The sequence below is a fragment of the Sinocyclocheilus rhinocerous genome, unplaced genomic scaffold (assembly GCF_001515625.1).
Source record: "Sinocyclocheilus rhinocerous isolate Xijiao unplaced genomic scaffold, SAMN03320098_v1.1 scaffold2047, whole genome shotgun sequence".
Classification (NCBI taxonomy): domain Eukaryota; kingdom Metazoa; phylum Chordata; class Actinopteri; order Cypriniformes; family Cyprinidae; genus Sinocyclocheilus; species Sinocyclocheilus rhinocerous.
In genome coordinates, this window is record NW_015654553.1 from 124498 (window position 1) to 136666 (window position 12169).

The window sequence follows — 12169 nt, forward strand, 5'->3', positions numbered from 1 at the left end:
AAAGTTGAATTTGAATTTGAAATTTGACATTTAATTTTTGGAATTTGGAATTTGAAATTCCAAACTTGAAATTTCAAATGCCAGATTTCATATTCCAAAATTAAAAAAATGCTAATTTTCAAATTCAACAGTTTACATTTAAAATATAAAAAATGGAAAATTTAAAAAATGCGAATTTTCAAATTAGCGTATTGCCACCTTAGCATCACATATTGTCACCTTAGTTGTCGCACCAAATGATCATTCCAAATTAAATCATGAAATTAGCCAAAATAGTCATAAAAAATAGTGAATTTGCTTGATGCATTCATATAAAACCTAACATGTCAACATGTCCACATCTCTCTTTTCAGGAGAAACCCACTACACTTTCATTTCATCACAGATACAGTGGCCAATCAGATCCTCAGCACTCTGTTCCAGTCGTGGATGGTGCCGTCCGTACAAGTCAGCTTCTATGACGCTGATGAACTCAAAGTAAGCACCTGCCTCACCATTCTCCCATGACTCTACACTTGCCCTTTGACCCAGAGATAATGACCATGTCACAGAGCACCATTATAGAGGTTTAATGGGAGGTCATAAGCAGTGATAGTTTTGAAATGATGCAGGCGGCAATGACAAGTCTGAAGAATGATGCCGATAACAATCCTGTCTGAGCTCATTCAGGCACAAACAACTGAAATGAAAGACGTGCCACATGCGCTTATGGATTGTAATGAAGGGGCAAAGGTCCCCTTGGGACAGTATGGCTTGTCTGTGATAGTGGAAACATTGAGCTTGTTTACACTGCAGCGAGCTCAAGAGCTTTCGCTCGCGAAGAACTCTTGCACGCTCCAGAGGGTGTGAGAAAACACAGAATTATTCATTTCTGTTCATATATTTAAAGTGACAGTGCGCCTCTTTTTTACAACATGGCATGTGAGTGTAGCCTTTGCTGTGGCGTTGAATTATTCACTGTCTGTTGTGAATTTTTGTTATGCATTGCACGGTACACTGAAAGATCGAAGTGACAATCAAAGGGCATGCCTCCTCTACGCACACACACGCACACATATTCTAAGAGAGCTCATTCTTGTTTACATCACACTGCACACTCAAGGACACTCACATGAATGCATGCACGCTCTCACATGCACAATAACACAAATACATTATTTCTTGTCCTGTTTTGTGCTCCCGTCCCCCTCCCGCACTTAGTTCACCTCCGATTGTCAGCTGTTTGGCTTGGAGCCGTCTCTAATCATGCGGATTTTACATCCTGTGTCTCCGCTGTGCATAGAGACCTCTTTGCTCTCCTGAGTATATGAAAGCTAAGCTGCAGGAAATCCAGTCTTTTTCAATCAACCCCTCTCCAGCAGATTATTATTAAACCTGAGCTCAGGTCATTAAGGATGTATGCTGAAAAGATGAAGCGTACAATAAGAACTGTAGGGGGTTATTTCCATGGGTGCAGATGATGCTATAACTGCGGAATACAGTTCAGAAGCAAACATGAAGAGCACAATGAGCATCTCTGGTAGTGTCACGGGTGCACACACACGAAGGACGAGGAGACGCTGGAGAATACTTTACACGGACTTTATTTCGGAACCAAGAGAGACGATGAAATTAAATATTCAGAATTCAAAAAATGTAAAATGTTTAATTTGAAATTTCACATTTAAGTTTTGGAATTTGAATTTCTCAATTTGAAATGAATTAGAAGTGTGCTTTACACATAATCTCTCTCTCTCTCTCGATTGTTTTTTTTTAAATAATTTTTTCATTTCTTTTATGTAAAGCACTTTGAATTACCATTGTGTATGGAATGTGCTATATAAATAAACTTGCCTTGCCTTCTCTCTCTCTCTCTAATTGATAATAAGTTTAAAATGCAATAAATTTGTAGTCAGAAATACACAAATGTAAATACTGTTTAAAAGTGTATATATAAATATGTAAGCATTGTTGCTGATTTGAATCTCTTTTGCCATGTTGATTTTCCAGTGTTAAAATATCAAATACTTTTCTAAGATTATAATGTTGTAATTTATAGAGCTGGATGATTTTTTATTGAAGTCTATATTAAAGAATAAAGAATGAGTTCTCTAGGCAGAAAAAAAAGAAGATTTTTTTGCGTAGAAAAATGAATGAGAAAAATACTTCTAGAACCAAGACTGATAAAGTCACTGTTGTGCTCTTTTGCTAGTTTCTCACAGATTTCTCTGTTTCTTTCTCTCATCCTCATAGTCGGAGGTGTCATGGATACCAAACAAACACTATTCAGGAATTTATGGCCTGATGAAGCTCACACTCACCAAAGCTCTGCCATCCAACCTTTCAAAGGTCATCGTCCTCGATACAGACATCACCTTCGCCACTGACATCGCTGAGCTGTGGGCCATCTTCCGGAAGTTCACAGGTAATCGCTCGCTTTCCTTCAGGAGTCATATAAAGCATCTGGACAGTGAAATTTGACACTGACGTTGTGATTGCAGAGAAACGGGTGATTGGTCTGGTAGAGAATCAGAGCGATTGGTACCTCGGTAATCTGTGGAAAAATCACAAACCCTGGCCAGCCCTCGGGAGGGGCTTTAACACAGGTGAGGGCTTGCAGCTTCTATTTCAACTCTGCTTATCAACCAACACTGTGTTCCAAACAGCAGTTTTTGTAAATGGTTATTAGTGGGCATTCTTGGGGATATATGTGTCATGATCTGACTCATGTTCCCCTGTCTTGTGTTTGGACTTTTGTGTTACTTCCTGTCTAGGGTGCCTTTTGTAGTCATTTTGTAGTTCTTTTGTTTCATTGGTCCTCTTGATTACTTTCCCAGGTGTGTCTTGTTACCTTGTCATCTTGTTAGTGTCTCTGTGTATAATAGTTCTGTGTTTTAGTCAGTCTGAGTCAGTCGTTGTCTTTGCGAAGTTGTGGCATGTTGTTTCTGTTTCCTGGTTCTCTCTGTGTTTGGTTCTATGTTTCTGGATTTGGATTACCTTTTGTTTTATTAAATGTTCCACTGATTGCATTTGGATCCTACCTTGACTCTTCCTTGCATTGACATGTTACAATATGATTCTAATAAGAAAAGTACAGTTTTAATAACTGAACACACACTGAAAACACACACACATATATATGTTGTGTCAAAAGTATGGAATAAAAAAGAATTCTTAGTGTTTTTGAAAAAAGTCTCTTATATATACTCACCAATATAGTGAAATTACAATTTAAAATAGCTGTTTTCTATTTGAATATTTTTTTAAATGTAATTTATTCCTGTGATGGTAAAGATGAATTTTCAGCATCAATACTCCAGTCTTCAGTGTCATATAACCCTTTCCTGCTCAATTATTTCAGTATCAGTTATTATTGATGCTCAATTTTAAATACTGCTTCTTATTATTAGCAATTTTGAGAACCGTTTTTGCTGGTTAACTTTTTTTTTTTTTTTTTTTTTTTTTTTACTGCTTTGCTTGCGAGGTTCTCCACATTTTTGCTGGGCTGCTTGCTTCAGTCTAATGGGGCTTGTTTGTGGAAAAATATTTAAAAGATTTTAAATATTTTTAAAATCCCCCCTTTTTTTTCTACAAAAAAATGAACCAGCACAACTGTTTTCAACATTCATAATAAGAAATGTTTCTTGAGCGCCAAAAATTGTGCTAATATTTCACAATATTACTTTTTTGACTGTATTTCCGATAAACTGATAAATGCAGTATTGGTGAGCATAAGAGACTTCTTTCAAAAACATAAAACAAATCTAAATTATCCAAACTTTTGTCCGGTAGTGCATATATTGTAATATATTAAACAAATTAATTACTCATTAAATTAAAAACACAATTAAATAATATAAAGCTTATTTAAAATGTGTTCATAAAGTTCTAAAGCATTTTTTGTTGGTTTGCTTGTTGAGTTATTCATGGTGTAAAAATAAAATATAAAGATATCAAATTTTGGTACATTCATTGTTTTTTGACCTAATATGAGCCTGTGCAGCTTTCACAGGAAAGAGCACGCAGGCATGATCACTTCGGAGTGCAGCACACTGTTTATGTCACACTGTGAATTGGTGAGTTAGTTTAGTAGATTATGCAGTTTTATGCAAATATCTTATTTTTGGAGTAGCATGCATATAATGTCACTATATATGTATTGACAAAAAAATGCTTAAATACTTAAAAAATACACAATAAAATACATCTTGTAAATGGACTGTATATCTGACAGTCCTGGGCTACAGAAGCCTGTTTCTGCCTAAGATTAAAAAATAAAGAATACATTTCTAATAAGTCATTTTTAATTAATAAAAATAATTAGATTGCCACATATAAACTACTTTCAAGACATAAACACCGAATTGTGAAATGTTGAAGAAAAATCAGAATTGTGAGATATAAAAGTGTAATTGCAAAAAAATTAATAAATAAAATAAATCAAAATTATGAGATAATCAATAAATAAACAGATTTGCAAGATATTCAGAATTGTGAGTAAAAAAAGTCAGAATTGTGAAATGTAAACTTACAAGAATTACAAGAAAAAGTGAGAATTCTGATTTAGGCTAATATCTCGCAGTTTTGAGTTTATATCTTGCAATTCTAAGAAAAATATTTCATCTCGAGCACCTCAGAATTGTGAGATAAAAAGTCGCAATTACCTTTTTTTTCCCCGCTGCATAGGCTTCCATAGTAAACAGCACATAAATAAATAAATAAATAAATAAAAATTGATGTCACATGTCAGATTCTTTGTTTATCCAGTCTAAAGACTTTGATGTACTTTCTTCCTGTCAATCATTTTGCACGGTCATGCGAGAAAGCTATTTTGTTACCGTCCTTTTGACAACTAACTCACTGTTCAGGTTTACTGATAATCAAATGGCTCTTCATTTTATTTTCCCTACCTGCGTCGCTGCTCTCTGTGTGCATGTGTGTATATATCTATGGTGGGCGGAGTTTTAGAAAGATGGGGTGTGGCTTCCAGCACCCTGAAACAGCAGACCACAATTCTTATATCTTAAGAGAACAAGAAGACTTAAGAGAGACAGAGACTGTATTAGAGGGACTTTATATTCTTAAACTGGATAATTCTAAATAAGTAATAAATACCCAGGTCTAAAAGCAGCTCAGCCTTGGATTTGTACAAGGAAAAAGGGCAACTCGACCAGTGACTGTTTGATGTGTCTTGCTCAGCATAGCTGATAAAACATATTATTCATTGTTTCCAGCTTCAGCACGCACTAGAGGAGTTAGATGAGGACGACCAGTGCTATGATTTTCGGAGGGAGCGAATCATGGTGCACAGGGTGCATCTGTACTTCCTGCAATATGAATACACACCTACAGATGATGGCACAGACATCACGCTGGTCGCACAGCTCTCCATGGACAGGTGAGGAAGACAGACTGTCCAAATGAATCTACAGTCACGTTTGGGCCACTCATGCTCATGCCAAGGCAATTTAATTACAAAACTGTCAAATATGATGTTGTGTTTAATGAACCCTCTGCAGCACTCTGATTGAAATGAGAATAGATTACTACAAGCATTGCGAGTTAATAACATTTTCAAAACAGGGTGATTATTGTTAACTAAAACTGTTAAACGTTTTTGTTATTTGAAAAGAAGCTGAAATGAAATAAAATATAAATATTAGATGATTTTTTTTTCAGTGAGTAGCCAATGCAACATTTCTGATTTTTAGTTTGAGCGGAAGCACTAAAATGACTAACTGGAAATAAAATAAATCATAATAAAAAAAAAATTAATAATAATAATTATATAAATTAAAAAATAAACCTGAATAATAATATTTAAACAAAAACATATAAAAAATCAGATAAATAAAAAAGAAATGTATACAAATAAAAGCTAAATTAAAATATTAATAAAAACTTAGTATATAAAAATATTAAAATAAAACTGAATAGCATTATTTAACAAACAAATACTAATAAGAAAAATACTATAAAATAAGAAACATTTAAATAAAAAAATGAAAGTATAAAAATAAAATTGAAATTCTTAATAAATAAATTCTTAAAATTTAAAATTCTTAATAATTATTCTATTTGCATTAAATTTTAAATATGAATAAAAACTATAATAGTATTAAAATACTGCTTTAAAACATGTTGAACCCTCATGTTATTTTCAGATGTACTTTATTTTAGGGTTACTAATTTAACATGATTAGTTTAAAAAATATATATATATATATTGCAAACAGAATGCTTGACATGGGATTGTTGTGAAATAAATTATATAAATAATAATTCATTATAGCACATTTAGCTTTTTGTGATTAATTCAATTAATTAAGTGGCTTGCCATTAATTTAATTCACTTAGAAATGCATTTGACTGAAGGCCCTGCTTTCTTTTTTTTTTCTGTAAGATTAATAAGAGTAGGAAAATAATAAACTTTTCAGCAAGAAAATAATAATGTTTTATCTTCCATTTAGAGTCTTTCCACTGATCTATTTAAAACAAGTTTTTTTTTTCTTTTTGATATCACTGAAGCCTCTGTTTTACAATGAAGTAGTCTTGGCATTTTTAGAAAGGTGATTGTTATGCAGGATAGCAGCTTTGTTTGTGTTTGAAACAAGTATCAACTAGAAGCGCTTGACGTAGTGAAGATCAGAACATACCATACTAGCTACTGAAAGCTTGCCCTGCAGGTTTAAAAAAAATGTATCAAAAAGAGCCCATAATCTTGCCTCACTTCAGTTACTGCCCAAAATTTCACTGGAGACACTTTGTATTTGTCTAGACTGCAGATGCTGGAGGCCATCTGTAAACACTGGGAGGGCCCCATCAGTTTGGCCCTATACATGTCTGATGCCGAGGCTCAACAGTTCCTGCGTTACGCTCAGGCCTCTGAAGTCCTCAAGAACCGCAAGAATGTAGGCTATCATATTGTTTATAAGGAGGGTCAGTTCTACCCTGTCAATCTGGTACGCAATGTGGCGCTCCGCAACGTCAACACACCCTACGTTTTTCTGACTGATGTCGATTTTCTGCCCATGTACGGCCTCTACGATTACCTCAGGTAAGCAGTGAATTTGTTAGGAATTATCTGTTAATGTAACGGTTCCATTTCTGTAATATATCTGTGTGTGTGTGTGTTTTTTTTTTACTATTTCATGTAGAAAAAGTATAGTCCAACTGGACATGGCCAGTACCAAGAAGGCTCTGGTTGTGCCCGCCTTTGAGACACTGAGATATCGCCTCTCCTTCCCCAAATCCAAGGCCGAGCTGCTGTCTATGCTGGACATGGGGACTCTCTACACCTTCAGGTACAGTAGACATTCAAAATAATCATCTCATAATCAATCTCCAGTGTGTTTAGCCTTCATCCGTCCCTCGGGTCATTTTGACCCGAAAATGATTATCAAATAAATTCTAAAAATCGTGTGTTGATCGTACCAGTCCAAGATTTCTTTACTTTTGTCATACTTGCACCGGGAATACACACACACACACAAAATTGAGTGGATTCAAGGAGTTTAAATGGGTGCAATAAAAAAAGTAACAAAAGTGTCCCTCACGGGTCATTTTGACCCACATAGGAATGAATGGAATTTATGAGAAAACTGCATTTTTTTATTACATTTGATTTTTTTTTATATACAAAATCTGAGACAATCCAGTAAAGATTTATACCCAAACGAAGGGCTGAGACTACAGAATATCCCCAATGCAGAAAAAACTCACAAACACACACATGGTACACACACTCCCATAGAACACATTATAATATGTTTCATGTTTCTGCTAGGATATGACTGTCATTTTTCCCTTTTTTTTTTTACTTAACACAGTTACATTTGAGTGATGTGGTGGAGTTGATGAGTTTATGAGTTTAATATCCAATGAGTATATACCAATGAGTTTATATCATATTTATATTTAAAAAATATATATTATATATTTATGAAATTGTATGAATATACATATGTTTAGGTTATAATTCAGTTAGAATTTTTGTTTTTTGTTTTTACAAAATATGGATTTTGTAATATTTCAATATATATTTGAATCCATAAACAACCAAATTGAAGCCTCAAAATGATCTAATTTCTCATGTTTCACTTGTTTTGCTCAGTTAAAAATCTCCATAGGATACTATAGGCCCCTCTAGTGGCTGTAACCATAAAATGCTATTTTATGTCATTGTTCCCCACCAGATAGCATCAGAGACACACAGTGACTCAATTCCAAGGCCATCTGTTGGTTTTTGATGAACCAGGACTGAAATTGTCTTTATTTATTTATTTTTATTTTATTTTATTTTTATTTTTTTGGTGAAATAATGTACAAAAACTGCTTATTTGCTTATATTTTCTTAAATATATCCAGAAAAAAAAGGTAAATATAAAAATCACCAAACAATAAATAAATATTTAGAAAAAAAATTATAAAAATGGATCAATATAAGATTTCTAGACCAAAAATAAAATAGTGAAAATAGAAAAAATAGTGTGATTTTTAGCCTTCTGGTCATTTTGACCCGTGAGGGACACTTTTGTTATAGGTTCGAGACAAATAAGATTGTCCCCAGTAAAGAAAAGGGAAATTCTAGTAAAAATTCACATGTGCCACATTTTTACCAATGTGTATTCATGTCAGTTTCTTGTTCAAAATATGTCATGTTTTGAAAAACTTTTATTTTCAAGAAATGTTTCAATTAATTATCTTTTCCCCATGTAATCTAAATGCAAAGCATAATAACCTTTTTTACACATTGAACATATATGAGTGTACACATCTTAAAATTAAAAAAAAAAAGATTCATAAATATAATTTAGTTTTTGGGGAGTCACTCCAGATGCCATTTTAAAAAGTGGTCTAGCCTTTTTTTTTGTCATAAAAAAGTCAACTTATCTGATATTTTAAGAGACGTGTTGACTTTGAGAGGGGTCCTCTTTTCTATTACTGTGTTTCCTGTTATGTTTTCATTTAAGCATTTTTATGCATGTTGAACCACATGACTTTGATTTGGTGCACACATATCAAACACCAATAATCAGTGTAGCAGTTTTTTTTTTTAATAATAATAAATAATAATACATGTTTTTTTTCTTCATTATGATATCAAGACAGCTGTATCACCTTTCCTTTTTCTAGTTTTTGCTCCAAAAATATAAATTATTTTTAATTCAGAAATAAATAAAAAAACATTCTCATTATAGAGCAAGGTTTCCCGAGTTGATAAAAAGCTTAAGTAATTAAATCATAAAAATGTAAAATTTATGTAAATAAATACACTTTTCTTTTTAAAAAGTTTTTTTTTTCTTTTTTTTGCCGTTGTTTACTTGCATGTTGTGTGCCCATTAGCCAGCATTAGAGAACCATGAAAATGTAAATGTCTCAATATTGACTTAAAAGTGGGTACTTCCAGGGGTTCATCTGACAAAAACAAAGTTTTGGAATCCCTTTTATATAAAATGATGTTTAAAGAAGATTTTTGATATATTTTTGAATGATTAATATATTCAATCAGAACATAAGCATCGTGTCTTTGGCCCATTATTAAAAGTCCACTCAGAAAGTTCAAGTATATTCATTCACTGCTCTCCTAAATCGCAGGTATCACGTCTGGACAAAGGGTCACGCGCCAACCAATTATGCCAAATGGAGAACAGCCACAACACCATACAAGGTGGAGTGGGAGGCAGATTTTGAGCCATATGTTGTGGTGCGACGAGACTGTCCTGAGTATGACCACAGATTTGTTGGCTTTGGCTGGAACAAAGTATCCCATATCATGGAGCTTGATGCTCAGGTAAGGTTTTAAAAGACGTTTGGCCTGTTTCTACTTCCAGTTCAAGTGTATAGGTGTCCCTAACCTGTCACATTTCCTTGTTCCAAAGGAGTACGATTTTATAGTGTTACCAAATGCCTTCATGATCCACATGCCCCACGCGCCCAGCTTTGACATCTCAAAGTTTCGCTCCAGTCCGAGTTACCGCTACTGCTTGACGACTCTGAAGGACGAGTTCCACCAAGACCTTTCTCGAAAGTACGGTTCTGCTGCTCTCAAGTACCTCACAGCACAGAGGAACATCTAAACACTGTTTCAAATGTACTTTAGCACACAGGAGAATGGCTCGGTCTAGTCATTTGAGGCTCAACAGCCAACATGCTGCTCTGCTACATGTCACGGTGTCTAGAGGAACGAAGCTGAAGCCCACGTCTCTGCTGAAGACTATGAAATCAGAGCTTTAATTCTTCTTTTTGATAAGTCATACAGCAGAGAACTGTGAAAACCAATGACATCAGCAACACACCCATCAGACTGGTGGTGAAAACTCGACCAAACATGCTTGAACTGCTTAAAAGCGTAAATGGTTGATGTATGTTTGTGATGACCTACTTGCTTTATAGCCTAAAACGAATGGTCATGATAAAGACCTTTTTTGACAATCAGGGCTTTTTCTTCACTAAAGATCTACGGCTAGCGGTCCATGGCACAACACAGCTTTGAACCTGGCTGAGAGCATTCGATGGAGTATCAAAAGGACGAGAAATTAATGAGCTTTCCAAAGACTCTTCTGCTGGACTGAAGTGTGGGGAGGCCATCAAGACGAGGGACTTTAAAGCCTTATAATTTCACTGATATTTAAAACATTAAAAAATATTTTTCTTTGTTTTTAATGAATACAAAACAATTTATGAACAACGACCTACAGCCTATGTATGTTTTACAATATAAAATCGAAAATCACATTATTTTTTAATTTAGAAACACTGATTTGCTTGTAGCGAAAGAAGGTTGAATGGTTGATAGGGGTGCGAGGGAGTATTTTGTGCAGTTTCGGGAGTCCCGGATGAAGGTTTAGGTGAGAAATGATCAGTGTGTGTAACTGCTGCATTTATAATTGTCACAAATGGCACATATTAATATGACGTGCTTAAACATACAACATCATAGCTTATACCAGGATGCTTTCCTGCCCTAAACTCAAATCACTTTTTTCACTTAAAAAAATTGCACTACATACTGTTACAAAAAAACAAACAAAAAACATGATTAAATGTACATTTGCATTGAGATCCACTCGAGGGACCATTAAAAACAGGAGCCATCCATTGCAGAAGTTTCTCACAGACTGAATATTTTGTTGTCCGGTATAAAACACTTCCTGTTGTTGAAAACAATATTTATCGTGTAAAATGTCACTTTCTGGTCAGCCCTGAAATAAGTATCCAATGTCCAATTCAACATCAGTCACTCAAAGATGTATTTGTAAAAAAAAAAATATATATATATATATATATATATATATATAATGTAATTCCCAATGTGTCCCGTCTTTATAAAGATACGCTCCTCCAGGTCATATTGAGTTGACCCCTCATATGCCACCCATGCCCTTCCGCTCCATCAGACTGCAGATTTACGGTAAATACCCGTGCCTTTGCTGTGTTGCGAAAACTGGATATTGATTGTACTACTGTACGCATCAGCGAGGCCTGCAAGAATACAGGTACTCTATTTATTATTGTTGACTTAAATCAATCATATTTTTCTACGTAGGGGACAAAGTGCTTTAAATAAATTCTCCCTGTTTCTATAGTTTGTCAAAGTTCTTGTGCTTTTTATTTGACAAGAGGAGGTGAGTCACACGTTACTTTGTGCTTTTCACTGAATCTTTGAGTTTGTTGTAGGATTCACTGGTGACTCATAGTTAAGAGGTCTAATACACGGCAGTGCTGATAGAAAATGCACTAATTTGCAACTTCATCTTTATAAATGTGTGATTACAAATATATTTAAATATATGACATTCAAATTCAATAAAATTAAATTAAAGGAATACTTCACCCAAAGACATCAGGCCATCTAAAATATAGATGAGTATAGATTTGGAGAAATGAACATTACCTCATTTGCTCACCAATGGATCATCTGCAGTGAATGGGTGCCGTCAGAATGAGAGTCCAAACAACTGATTAAAAAACATCACAATAATCCACAAGTAATCCACACCACTCCAGTCCATCAATTAACATCTTGTGAAGCGCAAAGCTGCGTGTTTATAAGAAACAAGTTCATCATTAAGGTGTTTTAACTTTAAACCACACATCAGGCCAAAATATCAGTTATCATATTCCATAATAACACTTCCTCTAGTGAAAAACTTCATCTCCTATTATGCTTTCACATCAAACTCTACCG

The 12169-nt window shown here is 34.3% G+C and overlaps 1 protein-coding gene across 1 annotated transcript in view; it reads left to right on the plus strand.

Annotated features, from left to right (window-relative positions):
- Positions 1–11249, plus strand: part of LOC107717636 (glycosyltransferase-like protein LARGE2) — a gene marked incomplete at its 5' end in the record, with an annotated part of 12814 nt that extends 1565 nt beyond the window's left edge. The window contains 8 exons of the mRNA XM_016524448.1: positions 354–477; positions 2233–2404; positions 2481–2653; positions 5214–5377; positions 6758–7036; positions 7137–7283; positions 9577–9772; positions 9861–11249. Of these exons, the coding sequence (XP_016379934.1) occupies positions 354–477; positions 2233–2404; positions 2481–2653; positions 5214–5377; positions 6758–7036; positions 7137–7283; positions 9577–9772; positions 9861–10058 (1453 nt within the window). The remainder of the gene's footprint in view (positions 1–353; positions 478–2232; positions 2405–2480; positions 2654–5213; positions 5378–6757; positions 7037–7136; positions 7284–9576; positions 9773–9860) is intronic.
- Between the last annotated feature and the right edge of the window lie 920 nt (positions 11250–12169).